This window comes from Cygnus olor, chromosome Z (assembly GCF_009769625.2).
Source record: "Cygnus olor isolate bCygOlo1 chromosome Z, bCygOlo1.pri.v2, whole genome shotgun sequence".
Classification (NCBI taxonomy): Eukaryota; Metazoa; Chordata; class Aves; order Anseriformes; family Anatidae; genus Cygnus; species Cygnus olor.
The window spans coordinates 75,034,874-75,061,565 of record NC_049198.1 but is presented as its reverse complement, the minus strand read 5'-3'; the positions used below and the strand labels follow the sequence as shown (position 1 = coordinate 75,061,565).

Below are 26,692 nucleotides of genomic sequence, written 5' to 3'. Positions count from 1 at the left end.
AGAAGGAAATAGTAGACCTTGCTGACACTTGGCACAGGTCTCACCTGGTCTGATAAATGCTTAAGACAGATGGTGTTACTTGTGGTGTGCCAAAACCTTACAAGTATTCCATAGTACAGACTGGACCATCAGAGAAGAAATGAGCACTGACTTTCCAGGGCAGAGCTATGTAGGTCCTCCTGCTTCCTCTTCTTCCCTGTGGGGCAAGGAGGGTAATGAAAATAGCCCATCATTAGCACACCAGTGTCTCTTCCCTCTAGCAGCACTTCGGGGCAGGGAGTCTTCACTCAGAGAACACTGCAGAGAAGCTCTTTGAGCTGGTAATGCGTGGTTTCCATTGCTCTTCAGTTCTTCACCCCAGGCTGCCATTTCAGCACCTGCATCTGCAGTGAGTAGAACTTATTGTAGAAATCTTCCTGTTGTCCTAACAAGCAATCTTTCTCTGTATTCTCTGGGAAAGTTACCTGGTGTGAAAATATCAGTGGAGCTTTGGTAACTGAAAAACAAAAAGTGCATGAGGAGGGCTGTATTGTGTTGAGGCAAAAGTTAGCCTTGCCCAGTGTCCATAATTCACCTGCAGCAATTGCTTAGGGAAATAATATGTATTAAAATAATAATAATAATAATAAAAAGTAGGAATAATGTACTCCTTCTCTGGCTCACTGTTCCAACATCTTAAGTTGCACATGTATGAGATCTCAGTAAGAGATCCCTATCTGTAGCATATCACTGTTCCTGGGCTTCCCTCCAACCCCCACGGTGTGACAAACCCGCCTCTTAAGCTTGAGGGTGAGGATGTGGATTGGGTAACAGTGGCTGGAGGGCGTTCAAAGCCCCTGTAAGTGCTATTTGAGAACTGGAAATTACGGCTGTGAAGTTGAAATAGCCTGCATAACCTTGAGGACATTAAAGCACAAATGAAAGCCTTGCATTTGTTCTGGATGACTGTAGCAATGCTGATCCTTATAATTAACTTGGTTGAGTGGCATTTGCAAAATGTATGAGTCCTATCTGTTTGCCATTTATTTAAACTGGATATCCTACTTATGTATCTTTGAAACCTCATTCATTTTCAGCCTACTGGTATTGCAGGTATTCTTATTATTGACTAAGCAAGGGTATTGCTTTGTCTTGCATAATCCAAATCAATACACTTGCTTTGTTAACTGAGTTTTCCTGTTCAGAGATTGTCTAGAAAACCTGTTACTGGGTCTTTACTATTTTTCTCCTTTCCTGAAACCTACACAGGTTTAATTTATCTGAAGAACTGACCAAAAGCCAGCATATATTGCTGGCATAGAAAATAAATGTCAAAAGGGTTCAATTAACAATGGCATTAATTTTTCAAGATCTTTTCTGTTATATGTTATACTCCAACGAATTAAAACACATCCTTAGGCTTTTTTTTCTCTCAATTTCTATCTCTGTGCAAACTAAATTCAATTCTGTGCTGTCTGTAGTTTTCCACACATTCTTAGTATATTCTTATAGGGTTACTTAATTTTGTACTGCAGGCAGTAGGTGTTTCCTGGATAGGTTCTTCAGTCACATCTTTCTGCATCTGAATATATCTGAAACTAAAATATGATGTACTTTTGTTCTTGTAATAGATACGCAAAACTGCATGCTCTGCAAGCTGTTTTGCTTACACAACTTAAGAGAGTTTTATTTACCAGGTTATGTTCTGCATTATGATTCCATCAAACAATTGCAAATTATTCAGTTAATGCTATATTTTACACTTTCTGAAATTTACTTGAACCATTATAGTAGTTCCTCATGAAAATGTTAAATGAGGATAGTTTGTTTGGAGGAGCTCCTCTTTGGTTGTTTGTCTTTTGGTTGTTTGTTTTTCCCAATTATGTCCTTGATTTACAAGTAGGTATTGGAAGTTCTCTTTATTTTCTCAGCTTAATATCCTGTGTCATTTTACTGAGTGGCCCTGCGTGGAAATGGATCTGGCATTCTCCTTTATTTTTACATCATTGTAGCTCTCAAAATCATCACAACTAAAATGCATTGTGGACAGGCTGCACTGCCCCCACCACCACACTTCTGGAACAGAACTGTCATCTTCGCATTTTGCACATAATCATCACAGCAGACACAGCCAAGCCTTCCATGTGACTGAGCACTGCAAAAGTGCCAGCCACATCTGTCTCCATTTCCTCTGCAGATATTTAATGATCCATGTCAGGGACAACAGCATCGGTATGTAAGGCACAGAGTCTACTTGGGAAATAACTGGAGCCAGATACCAAGCCTGACCATTAAAAGCTGTTTGGGGAAATCTTTCATAAGAAGGACCAAGGGTGGGAAGGGTGCTTTGCTGCCAGTGCCGAGAATTACTGAGAGCTTGCTTGCAGTTGAATTTAGAGTGATAGGAAGCCTTCCCTGAGTATATTAGATCATGTCTTTAATAGCGATAGAAGAGTTTGGACCTGCCATAAAAGGAAAGGAAAAAATTCTGCTTTAAGTAGGATTATTAACATACTTCAATTGAGGCCTTTGACAAAAAACAGGACTACAAGAATGAAGGGAATGCCCTGTGCCATAACCCAGTCCTCTTCTGCCCAAGTTCCCCATCATCCCAGGCAGTTTTTCATTGAGCAAGCCAGTTCCACCTTTAAACTAACTGTGCTTCCTGCCTCCCCCCTAAAATATCTTTAGGAAGACTGTGACAGTTCTTTATAGTTTAAAATTATTTAATTTCCAGTTTAAACTTATTTATGGCCCTGCTTGTTCTGTTCCTAAATTTTAGCTGAAATAATGTTCTTTTTCTTCTCTGGCATTTACCCTGTGATATATTTATAGACAGCAATTATATCTTTGCTCAGCTGTGTTTTGCCAGGCCAACAAAGACAAGCTCTTTTAGTCTCCTTTATAAGATTTTCCTTTCCTCCAATCGCCCCAATAAACCCTTGCCTGCCTGTGTCCCATTTTAATTGACTACATCTTGATCACAGAGGGCTGGCAGTGTGGGCAGTGTGTCTGAAGGCGTTGTCAGTGCTTTGGAGCTGGACAGGAGATTGCCAGGGCGATGGTGATGCAGAGCGCTCGCTCCAGCCCTGCGGTGCTCTCTGGCTGCTCCATTGCCAAAACTTTAAGTGTCAGTCGCAGCCCTTGGAGAGGCCACCTGACATAGTGTCATCCACAAATTAAACTGGCGGGTATCCACTTGTTCTGCCAGTTCATTAATTAAAATACTCCATGTAAACAACTCCAATCCTGAGAATGCTCTTTGAACTCATTAGGTGATGCCTTGCAGCAAAAATTCTTTTTTTTTTTAAATTATTATTTTATTTTTATTTTTTAAAGTCCTTACCTTCTTATACTAAACTCTTAATTGTGTATCCTAAATATTGATTTCCCATGTTGAGCCGTAGCCAATGTTTTAATGTTTTCCTGGTACCCAGGTAGGGCAGGGATATCAAGTTCTCACACAGAAATAGCTTGGTGTGATCTACCTGTGGCAGAGCTGTTCTCCATTGGCTTGCTCACCACAGAGAACCATCCCAGCTTCCCATATCTATTTCTTCAGGGATATCAGTTCACAACTTCAGTTTTCAATGATTATCTTTTCCTCTTCACTCCAGTAATTTATTTATTTTTTTTTGGTGTTGCTGTTAACTTACTTAGTTTGAAGAGCAGAACTTAATCACTATTTGCCAATATCTGCAGTTGGTAGATATACAGAGTATGGAGCTTTGAATGTACACTAATTTCAGGCATCTTTCTCACATCTGACTGACAAAGGATATTTGTGAAAGTCTCTGCTGTAAAATAGAAAGGGATATTCATTTTTTTGATTCAAAATAAAGAGCAGCTTTCAGATCATACTATGAGCTTGTGGTATTCCCATTATTGTTGGTTGTTTTGTAAGCCAAAACAAAACAAAAGTGTACGCATAATACCAGGGCAACACTGTTGAGCAATAAAGTTTGCAAGTGTTGCCTTTATTTAGATATTGTCTTACAAACACTCACGATCTTAGAAATGTTAATTATTAGTTTGCAACAGAATTTAACTAATGAGAAATTAACTAAATGTGTGATTCAGGCTTTACAGGTGTTTCTAAGGCTTAAGACATTAGGTTGTGAAGATGTTTAAGAAAAGCAGGGGGAAGCTTGGTACAGGCAGACACTTGCATGTTCATATGTTTGTATACATGTGGAAAGCTGTCACGTGGTGCTTTTAATGTGTGTAGTGCCTATAATCGGCCATGAAGAAGTCCTTCTGTTCTGAGTGTGTCAATGCAGTGGGGTGTGAGCTCCCTCTAAAAGCTGATATATTGACTTCCACAATGCCCTCTGAGCAATGAAATACTGTCAGGCGGTGTCACAGAGGGGGCTCAGATAAAGGATAACTAACTCCCCCTGCCACCTCTGTGCCCCCCAGGACCCCCCAGAGGGGCTGGAGAGGGCAGAGCTGAACTCGTGTCCGCCCAGAGTCTGAACTCGTGCCCTAACCTCTAGACCTTCCTCCTCCGCAGAATAACTGATCTCGGTAGAAAGTATATTTTGCCATTGATCACTGATTAATTCAATTAAAAATTGTTGAAAGAATTGTGCTTTTACAACTGATCCCCATATGGGTTTGATCTGGCTGCACCCACAGCTAAGTCTTTGTTTCCAAGGGAGACACATACGTATCCTTGCAGTAAGAAGCAGATGTTTGATGGAGACAGTGCTGTTGTAAAATTAAATTGTTTATCTTCTGAGAAGCAGTGATTTTGTGGGGACTTGCTCTACGAACATCTAACAACAATTTTAAAAAATGTGCAGGGCATTGTATCGCTGTCACTATTTCCTTAGGAAACTGAATGGCTTGTTAAAGTCATTTGCAATGACCTTGAGAATGTAGACCGAGCAGTTCTTGGGCCACAGGGAAGAGGGAGGTCAGGACCAAGCCATCTTGGTTGGCTGGAAAAAAGGTCTCATTTTATGCTTTGCACCAGGATCCACACCAAAAATGGTGCCCTGATATTAATTCCTTACAGCAGGCTGGCACTGGTAATTAAGTCTGCAGTGCATCTGTTTTCTCACATAGCAGGATCCTGCAAGGATGCAAAGGCACTGTTAATTTTTTTAATTTTCATTTTTATATTGCTGGGACAGTCAGCTTACCTGGGGAAGATGAATGAGAACTTCATCAAATTAAACATGGGACCGTTAGAATAGAGATGTACCTCCCTCAGGTAAAACAAATGGGATCTCACTGACTTGTATATATTTCAAGGTACTGTCATTATATGGACTGTTTTCTGGCTTTACCATTCCAATAATTTTCATTGTATTTCCAAAGCAAAAAGTATAAGCCAAAATAGAGATGCTGAAAAAACTCTGTCAGAACTTCCCAAATTGAATGGCCTTGCACAAGTTATTCAGGCTACCAGGAAGTACACCTGCAACAAAAGAAACGCCTTGAAGAAGAGGTGTAGGTAATAGGAAGATACCCGTGGAAGCAGTGAGGGACTGATGAAAAGCTAGCTTTGTAAATATGACCAAGGGTCAAGAAAAGTAAGAGGGAGAGATCAAGTTCTCTTACTGACCTTCAGCAACCTGCATGCTTACTTAAGGCCGAAAGAGGTATTTTGACCAAAAAAATGTCAGAATACAAGCACAATCTAGCTGGAGAGCCAGCTGTTCAGCTGGATTGCATACATTCTTTGAGAACGACTGGTATGTGGAGATTGCAGTAGCAACCTTCTCTAAAGAAAGGGGCTGCAAACAAGTGAATTCACTTTACAAAGCAAAAAGCAGTCACCTTTCTGTGACATTGCACTATGTTATCAAAGAACATACCATCACCTTTACTTTAAGTAAAAACATCCAGATTCCTGAACTCAGGGCATTTTTATATACCCCATTGTAAAGAATAAGAAAGAAACCTACTTAAAGCAGTGAACAACCAGAATTCCATCAATGATAGACCTTCACTGCAGTATATTGGCCTTATCTGTGCTTGAATTAAGCCTAGAGTACTGAATTTTCTAACTTCTAGTCACCACATGACCTTGGCTATACCCTGAATAATGTCCAAAGTATTGTTACCATTGTTACCCTGTGTATCTGGAATATATTTCATTTCTAATACAAGGCAGACACTTCAAAGACTGCAAAGATATTTTCTTTCTCCTTGCAAGCAATTTATCAGCATTCTTCCCAGGGAATTAATAGACTTTAGGGGATTCCAGATGTCTTTGAACGGTCATGCTGCTTTTCCACTGAAGTGTTCTGCCTATGGTTAGGGAACTGCTATGACAACCTGTTATCCAGACATTGACCGTCTGTCACTTTAGATGGCCCCAAGACTTAGACAGTCTCACAAATTTCTAAATTGCCTTAACTAATGAAGTAGCATGGGAGGAGGTCATGGAAAGCTTGCTCTAAGTCATGATAATAGAGCGTATAAATGTTATCATTGTTATTCCGTTAATTTCATTTCCTTTTGCCATGGCATCAGTGAAACTTCCTTTGTGTGAACAGTTTAACCTGGAGAGTGATCTGCTGAACATGTCTTGCCTTAGTTCCGTCAGCCTGGGGGACTTTTTGTCCGAGAAGAACCTTTCTTCTCAGTAATTTAAGTGAAAACTGAAATCTAGACAAAAGTGTAAGGGCATATCAAGGCTAGAAGTGGATTTTAATTTGACTTTTCTAACTGAGGTCTTAGTCTGTAGCTGGGACTGAGTATTTTACCATTGCCTTTGGAGAATGGAAGTTCTTTGAAGGAGATTGTGAGTACTTATAAAAGGCTAGGTGCCTTTCAAGAGAGAGGCTGATGTTGCTATTGCCTACTTCAGATGCCCACATGGTATCAGGCGATCTAAAAGAAGTGTGTTGGAGCTACCAAGGTGAGTCAGAAAGCTGACACTGCTCAGTCATGGGGAGATGAGTACTGGCTTTCTTAAGTCTTGTTTGCCACGCTGAGTGGAAAGCTGTCTAGATCTAGCCAGAAGAAATGCTAATCGTGAGAGGCACTCTCAGCCCCCTCCTGTAAGGAGATGCTGAGACAGAGCTGCACTTTAGGAACCTCTGTCTCTGAGTCCCCTTTAAGTCCTGAGTGCTGCATCCTAGACTGAATGCATTGTGCCTGTACCTTGCTTGCAAATCAGCCTCTTGTCAGGCCACTCAGCCAGAGAGGCCATGCAAGGCGTGCCCTCTGCTTCAGCTTGCAAATTCAGGTCCACAATTCCCACTTCTCCAGAAGCTGTACTGTGGGTGGAAGAAATTGTTCAAAGACAAAAGTGAATACACCAAAGGCATCCTAGGTCAACAAAACACCCATCTGCCTTCCGCTGATGTCATTGGCTAGATATACACTGACTATATTAGTTGTTAATTAACAATATTAGTTGTTTGGACTCCTAAGTGAAATTTTACATACAGACAAACATAATCCACAGCTGCATCCCATTCTTATGGCTCGGCCCAGTTGCCTAAACCTAGGTGTCTACATGCATGTAGAAGGTATGAGCTTCAGCAGACTTTGGCCAGTCATTTGACACTCAGCTAGACTGAGGTACTACTCCATCTTCCCAATTTTAGGAAAGGCTATTGAGGAGACTGTATGAGTACTGTCTAGGTTGGTCTTCATCCTGTTCTGTTATCTACCAGTGGAGTCTAAGAGTGAGAGATTTTCCTTATTTGTAGCTGACACCCTCTCCCTGAAAATACATATATTTTATTTTACTAACAAGTTCTTTTATAGCGCTTAGCACCAGTTCTCAGATGGATCAGATCTGCAACGAGAGGGAGCCTGTAGTGGCTTATATCATACAATAGGTTTGTGCACAGTTGTGAATAGTCCATTGATTTTGGGGTTATTTCAACACTAAATTATTTAGACTGCTTTTACTAATTCTGTTACCTGTTTTAGATGCCATTGAATGCTGCATTTGCTTGCTGGTTTTCACTGTATAAAATACTAAGAAATCCATAGAAAGACAGAGCCCTTAATGAAGGAGGCTCCTGCGTCTGTCCTAGGAGTTAGGTGTTTTCTCTGTCCTTGTGCACTGGTTCTTGTCCTTGTGCACCTTGTTCTGCAAGGTATCTCATGTCATCTGCCTCTCTTCCTATACCTTCTTTGAACCGTAGAGCTATGCATTTGAGTAGATGGCATTGTATCTTGCTGTAGTACCCTTCTCTGTGGTTCTTGGGGATAGCAGTGAGGCAGTTGCAGTCCTGCATGATCCAAAGCAGCATTTTGGGGCATTTCCCAAAAAGCAGCCAGTTCTTTGCACGAGTTAAGTCAAATCTTATTCAAGCATCCATCTTACCAGAGTGACCATGTCTGCAGCTGAATCGGAGGAGGTGATGGTCGTATTACCATATGCTCTTGAGCCATTGTGAATTCAGGTTTCCACAGGTCTTTCATCTCAGGGGCACAAGCACTTGATATAGGACGTCATCATGTCTTAATAAAAGATAAAAATTAACTCCCGTAAACAGAGGTATTCCCATGGCCTTTAACTACTGTCAGGGAGAGCATATTGAGCAATGTGGACCTTTGGCCAAACATTGCGGATGCTCTCATGTTCTGCAGCTAAAAAGTAGTTGTAGTAGTAAATAGGAAATATGTTTTTGTATTAAAAACAGAGATTGATATGTGCCTTTATTTGCATTTTTCACTCTTCCGTTCTTCGGTGAAATGCTTCTTACTTACACAGTTTTATTACTTGAAGGCACTCTGCTGATTTTCAGCATATTACATTAAAATGCAAACATTGGTGCTTTATCACCTTTTAGATTTGCCTGTGGTAGATGAATTATGGTTCCATAAGCATAACAAAATGATGGTTAGTATGAGAGTTTCAAATTGTATCTAAGAATGGACAGGTTTAGAGAAATTAGAAGCTGAATGCACAGTCATCTTGACCACTGCCCTAAGCCTTGTGCTCCCCCTTTGTAAACTGCTATTCAGCCTCCTTCTGTCCCTGTCTAAGGAGACAACAGATTGATGCAGAAAGATGCAGTAATTGAAACCAGTGCAATTTTCTTGAATATGACTAATCATTACCACTTTTTACTGAAAACTCACTGTCTTCCAGCCAAGACTTTATTAATTTTAATGCGGAAACTTCCACACCTATCATTTTTCCCCTGAGGTCTTCAAGGCTGTTGCAGAAAAGGAGCCTGACTGCTGTTACTTTGGCTAGAGCTGAGGATGTGAATTTCTTCGGCTAATTGCTTTTTGGATAACCTACAAAACACTGGGGCTCAGATTCCTGGCCTGGCAAAGTTGCTTTGCATTGCCTTGGCCGTGTGCCGCGTCTCCCATCGCGGGGAGTGCCAGGAGAAATGTGGCACGAGGTCTGGGTGTTCCCGTCTTCAGACACCATAGGTGGCAGTGAATGGGCTGCTCACCTTTAACGGAGGCTGGAACAGACGGGATGCTTCTGCCTAGCTAAAAGTTTGCTCTGCGTTGATCGACCTCAAGCATAAAGCGTTCAGTGATTTTGGGAAATATGCAATAGGTAAATTTTACAAAAGGTGGGCCAAGCATTTGCTCCCCCTGAGGTAGTCTTGAAGTTCTTGCTGGTTTTGTGCAGTCTGAGGCACTTCAGAGAGAGATGCACCTGAGCAGCACAGATGAGCTTCACCAGAATGAAAGGAAGCACAGACACACACACACACACAGTAACTGCGTGTGCCTGCCCCTCCACATCCCGTGAACACATCAGGCTGCCCTTTCTGTCTTTGGCTATTATGGAAAACCAGAAGCCCAGACACTGTAAACTTTGTCTATTCACAAAGCTAAGGTACCACCATTTGGGGTATTTCACCCCAAATCCGTGTCAATCTGTACCTCAGAGGTTGATTTTGTACCATATCCATGGCCTCTGACCCATGAAATTGTTCAGCTGCATCCACACAGCTAAGGAAAGAGCAGATATCCGGAGTCCAGCATTTATATGTCTCTCATCCTCCTTCTGTGATGCTGTCATGGAAACTTTTGAGCACAGAGTAATATTTGTCTCTATTCGAAGGAAACAGAAATATCTCAAAAAGCTGTATATGGCACCTTCAGTGCAACAGACTGACCCTGAACAAAGTTCTTCTGCAGATCAGATTCTCAGGGAAACTCCTGCTAAGTGGAGGGCTTTTCCCCATTGCATTAAGGTGACCTTAACAAAGAAGGGGGCCATGTGTGGAGTTCTCCATTTGTGTAACCAGGAGGTGTGTCTTTATTCCACGATGGAGCCCTAATCCCTGCGTATACATAGTTTAGGAGAAATGGGGATGCTGTCCCCCAAAATAGGGTTGTACTACCAGTCCCCTGGCTATTTGGCTGTTCTGTTTCGCTGGTGCCATGGAAAAGAGCAAGTTTGTGACGATAGAGGCAAAGCTTTAATGAGCTGATAAGGCGCTCCCCAAGCAGGTCTGCAGAGCCCCTGCGGGGTCCAGGAGCTTTTGCATCCAGCCTAGGCTCCAGGCTGCAGATTGGGATGGGCACACCCCCATAGGCTCTGCATGGGCTCTCCAAAATCAAAGCTCCTTTGTTACCCAGACTATTTCCAAATCAACAAAACTCTTCCCAACCAATGAAAAAGAATCATCAGTTGTTAGTCAACAGCCAAAAATAAGTGAACAAAAATGCTCCAGACCTGAAGTATTTCCACCTTTTAGAGCAAATGTGCCCGGTGTGGGGTGTGTGAGAAGAAGAGCAGTGTGGTTTTGCTTCACACCGGTGACCCCCCCCAGTCAGCACAGGCTCAGGCTGGTGTGCTGCAGTGGGAGCCACATCTGCCCTTGCTCTCTCGAATGGAGGTCATCGGGCTGCCAGGCTTTCCAGGAAAGAAGGAGTGGCTGGGGAGCCCGGAGTTTCTGAGCTGGACCACCTGGAAAGCAGCATGCAGCAATCACTTGTCCTACCCCTAGGCACTCCACTGTAAGGGATGCTGAATGGGCACTGAGCTCCCACCCAAACTCGCTTGAAGAAATGGAAGGGCAGGCAAGTAACATGCATGTGCTGTTAGAATAAAAGGCAATAGCATTTCTGCATTTCGGTTGGTAGCAGAGGCTGTCCGGGTTCCAATATTTGCATCTAGATTTGAAGCTTGTAGGTGCTGGCATCTGCTTAGAGACTGGGGCTGATTGGAAAGCTCGGACTCAGCCCCCCGCTCTGACTGAGAGTACCCTGCAACTCTGATGTGCTTCTAGCTCCGAGAGAGGCACAGCAAAAAAGATTACACTTCTCTGCATTAGAGAGAAAGCATATTAATAATGCTGTCCCTACTTGAAGACTGGGGAAGAAATACTAGTCTCTTGAAAGGCAAAGTTGGGAAATAACTATCTTTTATTTCAAGAAATAAGGGTCATTAAGATTACAGCTATAAAACACGCATCAGTCTGAGCCCTCCATATAAAACTTCTTGTCTTTTATGCCTCCTTTTCTATTTCAGGTCTTCATTTGCCTAATTACTACTCAGAGGCTGGCAGAGATTTTCCCTGCAGCGCTCAGCTCTGCTGACTGCAGAGACCCTACCTGGCACACTAAGTTAGTGCGTCAGCATTCTAGGTAGAAATGAATGAAAAATCAGTCAGGGCAGCTGCAGTGGTAGCATATACAACTCTAACCTACTTTGTGCATGGTTTTGAACATTTCATTGTATATTTAGGCATCTTTTAAAGTGGTAAGTGGATCTGAAATAAAATAGACCTTTCTATCAGCCTCAGAAATGTTTTGTCATCTTTCTTGCTTAGCTTAAGCAAACTTATCACCCTGACTGCTATGTTAATTTGCAGTCTTGTCTGAAATGCCAAAACCTGTGAGAAGATTGTTTTTACCTTAAAAATCTACCACCAGCAGGTTGCATCATATTGGGATATAGACTTAGAAATAGCTTCGGTTGTTTTAACTGTACTCCTGGACCAGAGCTCGAGTAGGTCTGGAAATGCAAAAGCACACTAGAACATTTTTTGAAACACCAGTACAGCTTACATATGGTGCTGCAAGGGGTTTAGTTTATGGATATCTGTGTGTGTGTGTGTGTGTGTGTGTGTATGTGTGTGCTTTTATTCTTTTGTGTTGTATTTCTGCATAAGCAGAGCTAAATATGGATTGCAAGTTTCATTTAATCAAAGTCTGGTTAAAAAGGTCCAGTCTTCATGACTAAGAAATCTCTACCTGTTATAACTTTTTGAGCTGAATGGGTTAACTATGTTACAGATCCTTTAAAAGATCACTGCTGTAATAAGTTGTGCAGTCCAACACTGTAAATGTTTCCAAAAATTCACAAGCCTCTTTGTATGTGCTGCCCTTACAGTGAAGAAGATTCTTTTGACTATAAAGATGATGAGTCTCCTCTTTCTGGTGCTGATTTCTATCTGCTGGGCTGAACCTCACCCTGACAACTCAAGCCTGGAGCATGAGAAAATTATTCACATCCAAGGTAAGGAAATACATGACAAAATACCAGTATCTTCAGATTGCTCAGGAAGACAGAATGACGTGCTTAATGATCCTTATTTATTTTTTTTTTATTTTGCTGCATGTTTTAAAATACTGCTACCTGTGACCAGAACCTTTACTTTTCTTGTTCTGTTTCATTATTATTACTCACATGGAAAGTAAAAAGACAAAAATCAAACAAAAAATCCCAACACAATAACAAGAAAGTTGCACTGTTTAACAGCAATTAGTCACAACCTTGCAAAGATTAGTGAGTAAAGGACAGCCTGTTTTAAGATAAAGAAGAAAAGCATGCATCCTAAAGTAATAAGTAACTGCAGTGGGTTGAAATAACTACTTTATTGTGGAATATTTTTCATTTTAAGAGACTGCCATACATAATTCTTCACATCACAGAAAATTACTGCTGTTTATTATTTAAAAAGGCTTAGCACATCTGAGATCATAACTGGGCAATTTAAACATCAGGAAAAGAAAAAAAAAAAGTGTCTTACCCAGAAAGAGATGCGTCCTTTCTCACACCTTTAATTCACACCGAGTATTATACTGCCCTTCTGCATAATCCTGTTTGGTTTGAATCCTAGAGCTTATAGCTGTAGCAGGATTTGAGTCTGCAGTACAATGCAGCTGTTTTTTCAGTCCCAGCTTCAGTCGTTGAGGGTCATCCTGTATAAGAAAACAACAAGGATTTATGCAGTAAGGACAGGCAGAACTAACGGATATTCCTGCCTTCATTTATATGTTTATTGAGGATGACTAAAATTAATCTTGCAAAACTGAGAAACACAGCACAAATTCTCCCACCCCCAATTTTGATTCCTTTCTCTCATCAGCTGGCAAATTATTTTATTTGAATTTGTATATAAATATGATTTACCAAGTTAGAGATGTATACTAAGAAAGTCCGAGCATTTAGAAGTTCCCAGGTAAGTCACAGAAGTCAAAGGCATGCTGCACCTACTGAAACAGGCACTCATGCTGTCAAGGTCAAATAAGGAATAACAGATACCTGGTTTTCCTCTAAAGAAGCTTACAGCATGAAGGTCAAATGAATGTGTATACCAAAATGAAGAAATATCACCATCGTGAGATGGTAAATGTTCCTTCCCCAGGCAGGGTAAATTTCAAATTTGACACTCATGTCAACTAAATATATAGTGTGCCTTTCCTTGTATAATGCTGTTTCTTATCTCTGAAATTTACTTATCATGTTGGGAGAATAAATTATTGGAAATAATTAAACCAAACCAAAATTAATTTTCCTTAATCTGTGTATCTTAAACTTTCGTAGTGAGAAGTTTATTTTAGTTTAATTTGCAAGTCATACATGTTGTTATTAGTAGTCTTTCAGGGTGTGTACAGTGCAATTTGCAAGTGCTGAATAGTTCACAGATGAAAAAAGTTGCAAGATAGAGCATTCTCCCTACCCATGAAAACTCAACATTTCTGAACCTTGAGAGCTCATTCCTTCAAGGAAAACTGCATGATGCTTAAAATAAAGCTCTGCCATAACCTTTGCTGATCAGCTGATTTAGGCTCTGAAATACACAGACCACAAATCAAAAAGAATTAAACTGTTCAGAACTTGATATTTCTACTGTTAATTTTTTCATTCCTCTCTGCATTGTGGAATCACAACAGGCTAGGGATTTCACTCTGCCCAGTGCTGCATAAACATACAAGATGATCTACACCTGGAAATGAGCTGCAAATCAGGGAAGTCTGTGGAACATATGTTATAGCTTCATACAAAAGGCATTTTATATTATATTAAGGAGTATAGTATTGAGTAGGTGAAATCCAAGGGATCTGGAGCTAAACTTCTCTTGGATTACGTGTTTTGGAGTGACAAAAGGTGCAGATAAATGTTCTGTAGTCAAGTACACAGAGCTAAAAGGGATCTCCTGAGGCAATGAGCTAAACTGTCTTCTATTCCATTTTTTTTTACAGCATGTAACATCTCATAAAGTTACTTTCATTTTTAAACAAGCTGGGTTTCAAACCTTATCTCTGCAAGGCAGTTTTATAGACCCTATTCTGACATGAGAGACATTCTTCCAATTCTACATGCTTGCTCACAGCCTCTGAACAGCCTTATGCTTCTCCTAATATCGTTATCTTCAAATAACTATCTTTCTTCTTTGATGTTCGCTTTAGAACATTAGTGATTTACCAACATATCTCCTCACAGCTACTATGTGAAATAACTTTTTCAAATTCTTCCCTGTGTGTGTAATCACCAGTTGCCTGATGTTAGTTGTTCATCCATATGCTTGTTGTTTGAATCCAAACTTCCTGAGTGCGCACAGTCAGGATTTCATTCCAGATAAGATCTTAGACTAGCATCAGTATTTTTACTTTCTTGACAACAATGCTTTGCTTGTTAGACCTGAGGTCAAATCTGCCCTCTTCCTGGCCATGCTGCAGTGCAGATTGATAGTCTACCATGTTAGACAATATTTAGCAGTTGTTCCTCATTATCACTTGCAATTAACAAGTACAAGGTTCATATCAATAATTCTTCACATTAGGCCTCAAAAATCTAGATTTTGTATTCCGTATTAAATTCTGTCACTTTGTCCACCCTTTTTCTGTCTTCACGTGTTCTAAATATCTATCCTTCTTCCTTCAATAAGGCTTTATACATCATGTGAAAACATTACTCATTCAATAGTCCCATTTACTTATTTACCTTATAAGGTAAAAAAAATGGAAATATTAAAGAGTCTCAGAAATGATACTGGAGAAAGTTGACTGGCTTTTTTCTAGGCTAATCATTTATGCTTTAACCCAAGCAATTGCAGTCTCCTCTGTATGAAGTTTTTACACATTTAGCAAAGTTTCCATCAAACACCTGTGTTCTCCACCCTAATTTCCTATATTTCCCAAATCAATTCCCTGAAATCCAAGCAATCAATGAATCACATTTTCCTGGCTTTATATATTTAGTTTTATTATATGATTGATATAACATTAATCTGACACCCTTTGGTCAGAATATGCTGCATTTTATCCATGTTCCCAGTGATTTACTCTAATTCTCTTTCTTCTTCAACAATTTTTCTTCAAAAATTTTCCTGAAGTCCTATTTGCTGTTGAAGTCAGACTAATAGGCCTGTTAACAGTTAAATTACTTTCCTTACGTATGTGTATACGTTATGTTGCTGTTGTGCAGAAACATATGGTACTATTCTTGTAGTGCAGTGACAGGCTACACTACAGTGCACTGAAGTGATAGGCAAGCTGATACCTCTGCCTTCAGGTTTGCCATACCAAGTGCCAGTAGTAATGTCAGTACTTCAGGTGGTAACTTCTTCCACGCTTTTCATTGAACAGGCTATATTTTCTGAGCTCAGATTTCATCTTTACATTCTTATTTTGTATCAGTGCACTCATGTACTTTAAACTATATCCTACTTTCAGAACATCAAAGCCAACCTTACTAAAAACGTAAGGTATGTTAGTTTAGTACTTGCGTCATTTCTTTGTTGTCTTCCACCTCCACCTGTGTGGTCACTCCACACTCCAAAATGAACCTCTGCCTGCTCAGAAGACTTTTTTCACTGCTGCAGTAAGATCTTTCACAGTCCTTCCTGACATGTTTTTGGCCTGTGTACTAATGCAGACGGCCACTTCATCACCTCTTTCTTTCACTTGTCATTCCTGAAGAGCTACTGATTAATACCATCTTCTGGTCTGACGGCTATTTCAACATGCTTTTGGCTCCCTTAGCAATTCTGTGTCAGGAGCCAGAAGATCTGGCTGGTTGCACTATTTTACTGCCCTCCATTCGTATAAAAACTCCTGTTGTCTCTCAGGTTTAGCAGTGCAGTAGGCATAGATACCATGTTTTCCCTTTAAGTTTTCCCCCAGTTTCTTCCCTTAGAGTTTTTCTTATCAACAATTTGTGTCTTGGTCACGGAGGACTAGTAAACAGTGAATTAGCAAGTGTCCATCCATAAAGTAAGTTCCAGGCTGAGTGCTTTCCACTCTGAATATCCTCAAAAATTCCTTGCAGCTACACGTGATCTGTGTAGTCGCTGTTGGTCCATTCCAGGCGGGAAGATGGCAGTACTAGTTGTCCAGATACACATCAACCAAGACTGAAGGTCCTTCAGGATCCTCTCCAGCCAGAAACCCTCATCTTCTCTTCATGCTTCTCATGAGCAGCATGGGTTTCTGTTTTCTCAGTCTTTCACGGCAATAGGCCATCCAATTCTCTTCCCCTCCTTGGTTAATGCAGTGAAACAGGACCTCAGTCCAGTTTTGCATCTGCTAGGCAGTTTTTCCCCCTACCTTTACCAGTCTTACTTTCTGCTTCTTTCTCCTGGCCCATTTCCTTTGTTTATATCTTTTCCCTTGTGGTTTTATTCCACTATCAAAGAGCAAAATTTATGGAATATCTAAAGCTGCATTTAACTCTTCTGTGACTTTATGTCCTTTCCGGAAGCTTGTAGTGCATTTCATGATTTTGGTCAGGCTGTGCTATTATCCCAGACTACTTGGCCAAATCATATTTTCAAGATAGGCTTTACACCTTGCTCTCTGTTAGTTTGTTTGCATACAAGCGTCCTTGCACTTCAGCTTTTGTGTGATAAAAGCAAATGAGAGAACTGTATTTAAGTGAGGTGTGCTCTCCTCCCTAGCACCACAATAAACTGTGTATACCTTAGAGGATACCAACTCTTTAGCAACAACAACAAAAAACAAAAAACAAAACAAAACAAAACAAAACAAAAAACATAATCCTAACTGAAATCCCATGTTTTTGCATTATTTTTCCTTAAAATTTCTTGATATTTTTGTTGCCATTTAGGACAATTTAGATTATCTCAAAATCCATCATGCAGTCTCTTATAGTCAAGCTGCTTCTTTCACATCAGCACAACTTTCTTTCCTCTTCATAGTGTGGCATATTGAAACAGCATGTAATAGAAATGTCAGCACGGAACAACCTCACCTTCTGTTGGCATCTCGGTTTCATTAAAGGCATTCAGGTCTGCTTATTAGACCTTACATCTAGGTCTGTTACATTACTGGCACATTGTAGGTACCAGTATACTCATGTCATGAAAAATTATTACAGAAGCAGGTTTCATATTAAACATCAATTTAAATTATTAATTTGCCTTCACCGTGCTACATTAGTGTAATTTCCCACGCGTAACATTTAAAGATAATTCAGAATCTCCACACTGTTTCTGTGTGATATTTTGTCAGTCTTAATGCCACACCACCCAACCCAAGAACATTTCCTTCCAAGCAGAAGAGGTACTGAGACAGTGCCATGATTTCTGCTGTACTCATCTTCTGCTTCCTCTTTTGGGGCTAACAAGGGCTGAAAGGTGGTGATACCAATGCTAACTACATGGTGACTAAATTCTGCTCCTTTGCCCTGCTATTAGTGCAAAATCAGAACTAGCCCCAAATTTGGGCAGTAGCCATAGGGTTGAATATAGATTTAATGCCAGGAAGTTTGTGGAGGTAAGTCAAGCAGATAGGTCCCACATGAGAGAACTGCAGCCAGATCTTCATGCAATTTCTTTATCTATACTGAATTAAATGCACATTTAAAGTATATTTAAGGTATAAGATGGCAGTAGTTTAGAAGAGACAAAGTCTGTTATTTCACTGCCGTTTTTTTTGCAATGCTAGAATTCCTAGAAACTTAAACTTGAGTTAATACAGCCCCTTTAACGTATTTCCTTCCATGTATTATTCAGTGTGAATAAGTGACATCAGAGGAAAAGCATAATTATAGGGAATTATTTTTATCACAGAAAATATTTAGTTTTTAAACAAGCATAGTACAATAACAAGACATGCTACTTCTATAGAAAGAGTAAGGATATTTTAGCATGAGAGTTATGCTGAGGTCCCAGATACCAGTACAAGAAAGCAAGAAACAACTCTATGTTTATTTAAGCTAGCATGACACAATGATATTAACTTAATGGTTTTGCTAACAGTGTGGAACACCTAAGCAATACATAAGCTTTAATGGACAAAACACATCTATGAAGACTTCTAAGGGCAAAGAAAAACATCAACAAGATTATTTTTATTCTAAAAAAAAATGTTCTTTCTCCCTTCATTGCTGCTCTGTAAGTTATTCCATTAAAATATGGGAATAATCAAGTTCTGTACCAGGGTCAGCATGAGATTCTGGACAGTTTTGATGTATAAAGTGAATAAAGCTGTTTGCCATGGGCCGCAGCCTGACTCATCCTCCCTGCCCCACACTGTTCCTTCCAAACCTGGCTTGCCATTACTCCTGACTGCAAAAGCCAGTTAAAAGAAAAGAAAACAAAACAAAACTAAACAAACAAAAAAAGACAATAAGCCAGCCAGTGTGACCAAACTGAGGGTGGTAGCAATGTGAGAGCAAGTCCACTTGCTGTCCCTGAACTGGGAACCAGCCAACTGCTGCAGTCAAGGCAAGGCATGTACAGAGTAAGGACGATAGGAGGAGCACTGATAGTGGCATAGCAGTCAGACGTGGGAAAGGGAGAGCAGAACAGAGGCTACAGCCTCTTTCTCCTTTCTCCTCCTTTCTCCTCTTTACCCTTTCTCCTCCAATGTTTACCTCCTTGGTTTGGCACCACTGAGGGGCAGCAAGGCTAGCACATTTTGAAGTGGTGTCTGAGGCCGTGTGGCCGTGCATTTGGTCTGTCTCATCCCCAGACAGAACCCAAACTGTCCTGTTGGAGGCAACAGTTTAGCGAGGTGTTATCTGCAGTTTGCAGAGTTTACAGTTGTTCGGCCATTCACCTCACGACTTCTCTCATGGTACTTATGAAGAAAGTAGTTCTGGGGAAGAATTATTCTTTTTAAGCGCAGCACCCCATCGCCCACTGTCAAGTCACCGTGTTACAACACATCGGGGCCCAGGGAATGCTCCAGCCTGAGAAGAAGCTGTGCCTCCCCCTCACCCCCCAGCCTCCCATCCCCTCCATCCCTGGCTGTTACTGAGACACAACCTCAGGCACCCCCTGAGCAAAGGGCCTCAGGGCAGGAGGGTGGCAGCCGGGAGGGACACAGGGTCGCACGGGGATGCTGGCACCTGAGACAGAAGTGACAGTGCTCCAGGCAAGTCTCCAGCCCTCGTTGGCAAAGGCGAGCTGTTGTTAGAAAGAGTGAGCGTTAACAACCTGAGTCAGACTCTCCCTCCTGTCCTTTCTGCTAATATTTATTAGCTTGCCTGTTTCAGTGTTAAAGACACAACATAGCTGAGCTCTGATTCAGGTTTCTTGGCAATAACCACCCAAAAGCATAACATTCCTCCTCCCAAGGTAGACAGAAGCCTGTGGGACTTCTTTGTCCCTGATGGAAACAGGGAAAGCAGCAGAAAAGCCATCCTGGCTGCCTTCCCATTCTTCCTTCTCTTCCCATGAGAAAAGGGCTGGCAGCTCTTCCCATCGTGCCCTGCCTGAGGCCATCTCTCTCCTCAGACGCTGCCCTCTTATTGCCAGAGCACCCCTTGCCCCTGCTCAGCATGAAGGACAAGAAGATCACTTGCATGGGACGGTGTGGGGTTAGCAATTTCACTAGCTAGGAGGGTCTGCTATCTTACTAACCCAGCTTGCAGCACCTGAGCTTGTTCATTCTGGAGGAACCTTACCTCTGGCTAGTCTATCCTATGCAGTAACAGTGGTGCACTTGACACAGCATATCCTGGCAAAGAACTACACATTCGGGTTAACATCTTTTCTTATGCAGATGCAGGTTCATGCTCAACTGGCTTGTCTTTGCAATTAGCGATAGGACTAGAGAGAATGGCCTCAAGTAGCACCAGGGGAGGTTTAGGTTGGAAATTAGGAGACATTTCTTCTCAGAAAGAGCAGTCAGACAGTGGGACGGGTTGCCCAGGGATGTGGTGGCATCACCTTCCCTGGGGGTGTTCAAGGAAAGGTTGGATGTGGTGCTTAGGGACATGGTTTAGTGGGTGACATTGGTTGGTAGGGGGATGGTTGGACCAGATGGTCTTGGAGGTCTTTTCCAACCTTAATGATTCTGTGATTCTGTGATTCTTTGTAATCAGTTATGTAAGGTCAGTAATTCTTTTCTAGCAAGCTGAGTGCTGGTGATTCATTGCCAGCTTCAGTCGATGTCTCTACTGACAGAGGACAGCAATATCTACAGAAGCACTGAGCTTTGCTAAATCAATTTTGTATGAAAGGAGAGGCAAGAGTTACTGAAAGAAAGAAATATTCTAGCATTTGGCTACATGTTCTGGCTGCCACCATCAAACCTGTGCTTTCCAGGGCTTTCCCAAGGCAACACAGCCTGTCAAAGAAGCCCCAGAGAGATGAGGTTGGAAGCGAGCACCTGCTCCAGCTGACTGTCCTAAACACAGAGCAGCATCAGCAGTAGTGACCTGCTAGAGAGAAAAGGGAGCAGGGAATCTGGGGAAAGGGTAAGGAGGACAGGAGCCTGTCAGCTAAATATGGGTCGGTGTGGAAAGTCAGATCAAAACATCAAAGATAAAATGGCGACAAGTTTGAAGGATATCGGTAAAAAAAGACGGGGAAAAAAAGATTGAGATGATCAGGAAAGGGGGCAGGAAAGGACAGGATTTTACTGTTTTGATGATAAACTGGACTTTCTGACGTTAGCAGAAGCATGTCAGCAGAGGAGCTCGAAGGTTAGAATAAAATACACAAAGAAAACAGGCCATTTTAAATTACGCTGACACTTTCCGTGTCCTTGTAGACAACGCTGTTTGATACTGCAACACTTTTCCTGTTCTGTGAGAATGATTTACTGCATCCCATATCATTAGAGGCTTTGCCTGAATAAGCTCAGTTTGCATATAAAAACTGAGTTAAGAAAAAAGGGCAGTGTTGATTGACAGCTCTGGAACAAACCACAGGGAAATACACGATGCTTGCATTGAGCAGTTTTCGGATGATAGCATTCATACACCAACTATACAACCCTCCCGATATATCACTGCACCTCTATCATTATGACTGTGAATTATGTAGGATGGCCTCTGCCTACACAGGGGACAGTGCTGCAAACCATTTTGACCACTCTGTGCACACATATTTCACTTACCCACATACACAGTGTGGGAAGTAAAGCTGTAGCTTGCTATTGAATCTCACTTCAATGCCTGTTACCAGCTTGTATATGTGTGACTACGTAAATAATTGTATATAACCAGTTTGCATGCCTTACTGCTGTACAGGTACAAAATTATTGCAGGGAAATGATCCTGTGGACTTATAGCTAATGGTCATATCCGTTCTGCACAAGGTGGAATGCAGACTCATTCTCCTTTTTGTTTTTCTGCTTGAATCCTAGAAGAAAATGGACCCCGTCTACTTGTGGTAGCAGAACAAGCCAAAATCTTCTCGCAGCGAGGTGGCAATGTCACACTGCCATGTAAATTTTACCATGAACACACATCAATAGCTGGCTCAGGAACCCACAAAATCCGGGTCAAGTGGACCAAACTCACCTCAGATTACCTCAAAGAAGTGGACGTCTTTGTTGCGATGGGACACCACAGAAAGAGCTACGGAAAGTACCAGGGCAGAGTGTTTCTGAGAGAAAGCAGTGAAAATGATGCCTCCCTTGTAATCACAAACATAATGCTGGAGGATTATGGAAGATATAAGTGCGAGGTGATTGAAGGATTAGAGGATGACACGGCAGTGGTAGCTCTGAATTTGGAAGGTAAGTAACGCCTGAATTATACCTAAATTTAGATTTGCGTGGCGTTAAGGAATACCTGCTTTTCCTCCTCATACTGCTGGTATTGTGCTGTCAGCAATAGCAGCAAGCTGAGAAGTGGGATTCATTGTGCTCTGGGGACCTGGGCCTGACAGCCTCTAGCAGCTATCATAAATTAGAAGAACATTAGAACTTTTATAACTTACACTAGCCCACAGCATATTCAGCTCCCAGTGAGCCTAGTGCAAGGGGAGCCAAGAGAAAAAAAAATCAACCCCTGACCAAACACGGTATGAAGGACTCCATATGTTTTTAATTTGGTCCTGTAGTTTTACAGAAATTGCTACGTGTTTTTGCAGTAGACTTGGGCAAAATTATATTAAGTATTCCCCTAAAAGCCATTTTACAGAACTTTGGGACATTTTATATTAGCAAGCAGATAAAAATCTTCTTACAACAGGGAAAATCTTAAAATAATTTTACAGAGACAATGGTTTTGTCTTTTTTCCAGCTTTATAATTGTATGAAATACATCTCTATATATCCTGCTAAGACAACTCTTATATGTAGACTGTAGTAGCCACTTCCCTCAGGAATATTCTTCTAAACAATACAGTACAAACCATTAGAAAAAATGGTGCAATGGATTGAAAAAGGACAAAAAAAAATCATCTTTCATTTACTCTTATGAAATTCAGATAAATTTTATGAGATTCAGTGAAGGTAAATCAGCATTTGGCCTTTTTCCCCAACGCACTGTTTAGTTCTCAGCAATAAACCACGAGTTGCTTGACATATCTCCCCGTCCCCATTGCCCTTATACTTACCGACGTGTGTATCAGGCATTATGTGGTAGTTAGGGGGAAAAAAAATGGGAGGGAGGTGAGAAAAGAAAAAAAAAGAAGAAGAAAAAAATATCAAAAGCAAGACCCATTAAATCGGTGAGGTATATGAATCTTTCACTGCAGGCTGTTGCACATTACGATGGTTGTTTACTTAATTCTCAATAAGACTGGTTCACTGTTGGTTGCGACCAAATAGATATCACGGGCTGAGCGTACTTCTTTACATCCATTTTTTTCTTCCCTGGTTGGAGGCTGCTAATATCTTCCATTTTTGGGTACAGAAAGGCCCTGGCCCTACCCAGTTTTCATGCCAGCACAATATTCCTTTTAGATTGTTTTTCACCCCACGTAATTGGTTCTTAATAAGAACATACACTGTTCTTTACAAATTTAGGAGATAAAGATAACTGGTCATGTACACAGGTTAAGTTACCTAATACTCAGTTTTGAGTGAAGACAGAAATGAGTAGAAGGAAAAAGCATTTTACTTCATTCACGGCATAAGGCAATAACATTCTTCTGACAGGCTCCTCATGTCCCAAGTACATACCTCCATCCACCTTCGAGCTTGTCCAGGTAAATCACTGTGCATCTTGTTCCCAGTCATATACTGGGACTTCCCAGCATTTTATGGCATATTGATATCTTATGCCAATGTAATACAGTCAGAGCCAGTGTAAAATCTTTAAAATATTCATCACACCACACATTTGGTACCTGTTCTGGTGCCACATAGCATCGTGCCTTTGAAGTAACAGTTACATGGTTTTTGACACTGCCCAGAGCTAAGTGCTGAATTCACAAATGGGCTAATGAGCAGTACGAGGTTGCTCAGGTAGACATCTACATAGAATCGTAGAACAATAGGATGGTTTGGGTAGGAAGGGACGTGAAAGATCATCTAGTTCCAACCCCCCTGCCATGGGCAGGGACACCTCCCACCTGATCAGGTTGCCCAAAGCCCCATCCAGCCTGGCCTTGGGCACTGCCATGGGGCATCCACAGCTTCTCTGGGCAGCCTGGGCCTGGGCCTCACCGCCCTCAGAGCAGAGAATTTCTTCTTTATAGCTAATCTAAATTTACCCTCTTTTGGTGTAAAGCCATTACTCCTTGTCCCATCACTACACAGATCCTGAAAAGCACATGAACAGAGCGAGACTTCCCAGCCCTGACATCCCCAAGAGTTACTACGTCTCTTTTTTTGAGGACAAACCCCCAGGTTAGTCAGCAGTAAGCACTGGAGAAATGGTATCTCTTGAAACAATGGCAAAAAACAGATTTTCTATCTTTTTTACCATGACCATTTAGTGATAGAGCACCATGTTATTGGGTACAAGATCTAGGTTCTACCTCCCAATACACATCTTCTAGCCTACTGCATCTGCCTTTGAAGTATGCCAACTCCAGCCCATCTTCTCCAGTACCACCACTCCTTCCTGTTTCCTCCTGCCTCAAACCCAAAATAAGGAAATTCATTGGATAGGATGGGCAAAGAGGTGTCATTTGTCTTTAGCCAAGTATGTTCCAATCTCTGCTCAAAGGAAAGTTCACACATTTTAATGAGCGTCTGGCGACCGTACAGAACAATGTCTTGTTTTAAGACTTTTGTCAGATATGGGTGTCAAATTTTTCATATCTGATATTATAGAGTGTCATTTCCTAATCAGACAGAAAATACTAATTTAGGAAACCTTATGGTAAAAGTTAACCTTTCAAGAGGTGAGATAAGTGTGTGAGTGTGTCAGATTGGAATAAAACAACTTAGTAATGATTAGGATAAATAAATCCAAGTCTAAGTTGTGTTGAAGTTTCATTCTAAAATGGTAATGATTAAAGTGTACTTTATTTACAAGTGTATATTTACAATGGGCATAATGGATATACATAATGGATGGACTGTATCCCTCTTTTTGTGTGCCCCTGCACTCATCTTTCATCTTGTCTGTGGGTTTATGCAGTGTTGGCTTTTAGTGCTGTTTCATGCATTTGGGCAATGCAGACCAGAATAAGTTTAAAAAAAGTCAAATTTATTAGATAAAATTTACTTTAGTCTTTGGACAACAATGAGAATATATTAGTCCATACTACCATGTTTCATCTGTTATAAGCAATAACGTTAATCTCACAGTAGGAAGGACCTGCATCAGTAGCCTGATGTCCTGAGATGGTGGCCCTCAGGATGTTAGTTGGCAGCAAGACAAAACCATTTACACCCAGGAATGCCCGCTAGCAGCATAAAACAGATGATCACTCCAGTGTGAGTTCACTGTACAAACAGCATCAATTTGGCTAGGTGAAAGCATGTAAATTTATCTATATGAAAATAGTTGACCTCTACCTCAATGGACCTTTTATCTTCTCTGAATGTGGTAGAACTTTATTCTTATTAAACTTAAAGGCCTCCTAGGTTTGTCATTAAATAAGCTATCCATAATAACTGGTTATTTTTAGCTTTGGAAAAACAAACAAACAACAACAACAACAACAACAAAGAAAAAAAAAACAGTGAAATTAGGCTCTATCTGTATTTGTTACATACCTTGCACAACTTTTTTTGCATATTCTCTATGTTATTATGAAACAGAAAATCTTTCATAATATCTTTCATTCTTTTCCTTCCTTCCTTCCTTCCTTCCTTCCTTCCTTCCTTCCTTCCTTCCTTCCTTCCTTCCTTCCTTCCTTTTTTTAAAAAAAAGCACTTTTAAAAACAACAGTTATCATTATCATCCTGTTTGTGGACTTAGATGCAGGGTCTAAGGGCAGGAGTGTTGCACTGGGCACAGTGGATAGAAGAAGTGGCAGGAACTGAAGAGAGTGGGACGTATTTTATGTTAACCTTGTCACCAAAGCCATTTTCTCAATGAACTGAACATGCCATGCTCCTGTGCATAAAATAAGGATCGTGAACTTTGTATTCTTTTTCAAACATTCTGAGAGTACCAAAAGCTGAACAAATTAAAAGGCCTCCTATGGAAGGTAGATGTTGTTGCCGGAGTCATAAGCAAAGAATGAATTCTCAGCTTATAGTAAATTTCCTTTATGTTGTTGTTTTACTGTTCTTCACTAAATTTTCTTTATGTCAGTGCTTTATTGTTGTTCTCTCTTATGAGCATGAGGCACTGTAGTGAATCTCCCTATACCAGGTTTGTGTGCTTTGGTTTCCTGGGCAGGTGAAAGCTCCAGCAGCACCCTTGCTCATATTGCTCAGGCACAGATCGAGTGTACTATTCCTTCATGGCACTGAGATTCATGGGCCAGGTGGCAGAGAAAGTGGAGCAATGTTAAGCTGCCAAAGGCAGGTTTTTAATTTGTTAGGATTTTTTTTTATAGGTCCTGTCTTCAGGGATAGATGATAACTGAACACAGTAGCCTTGCAGTACAGGCTATAAAATAATTATTTGATACATTCAACAGTACCAGAAATATGCAGATCTAGATAAAGCTGTTAAAAATCTCTGTAGACTGTGCTTCTTGATAGAAATTAACACTTTGGGTGGCTTCACTTAAACCCCAAACTAGCAGGTTTTGTGATCTTGCTTGAAGGTATGTTAGCCTTTATGCCCAAGATGGGGTGGGAAAAAGAGCAGCATCTCCTTCCAAAACAGACTTTGTAGCTCAAAAATAGATCAAACAAGTTCATGAGCTCCATATAAAAAAATCTTCCAAATTATTACAGAAATAATTTCTAATCTAGTCCTAGTTTCTAATCAGATTTACCCTAATTTGTTTTATTTGTTTCTTTTGCATGTTGC

General features: G+C 40.9%; 1 protein-coding gene and 1 long non-coding RNA gene across 2 annotated transcripts in view; one reads left to right on the top strand and one right to left on the bottom strand.

Annotated features, from left to right (window-relative positions):
- Window positions 1-194: 194 nt before the first annotated feature.
- On the bottom strand, window positions 195-13,134 carry LOC121062134. The gene is made up of 3 exons (XR_005815426.1): window positions 12,909-13,134; window positions 8,279-8,415; window positions 195-496 (listed from the first exon to the last, which is right to left on the bottom strand). It is a non-coding gene; the product is annotated as an uncharacterized LOC121062134 (long non-coding RNA).
- HAPLN1 (hyaluronan and proteoglycan link protein 1) overlaps window positions 12,268-26,692 on the top strand; it is a 31,685-nt gene continuing 17,260 nt past the window's right edge. The window contains exons 1-2 of the mRNA XM_040541774.1: window positions 12,268-12,394; window positions 21,724-22,098. Coding sequence (XP_040397708.1) covers window positions 12,295-12,394; window positions 21,724-22,098 — 475 coding nt within the window. The 5' untranslated portion in view covers window positions 12,268-12,294. The remainder of the gene's footprint in view (window positions 12,395-21,723; window positions 22,099-26,692) is intronic.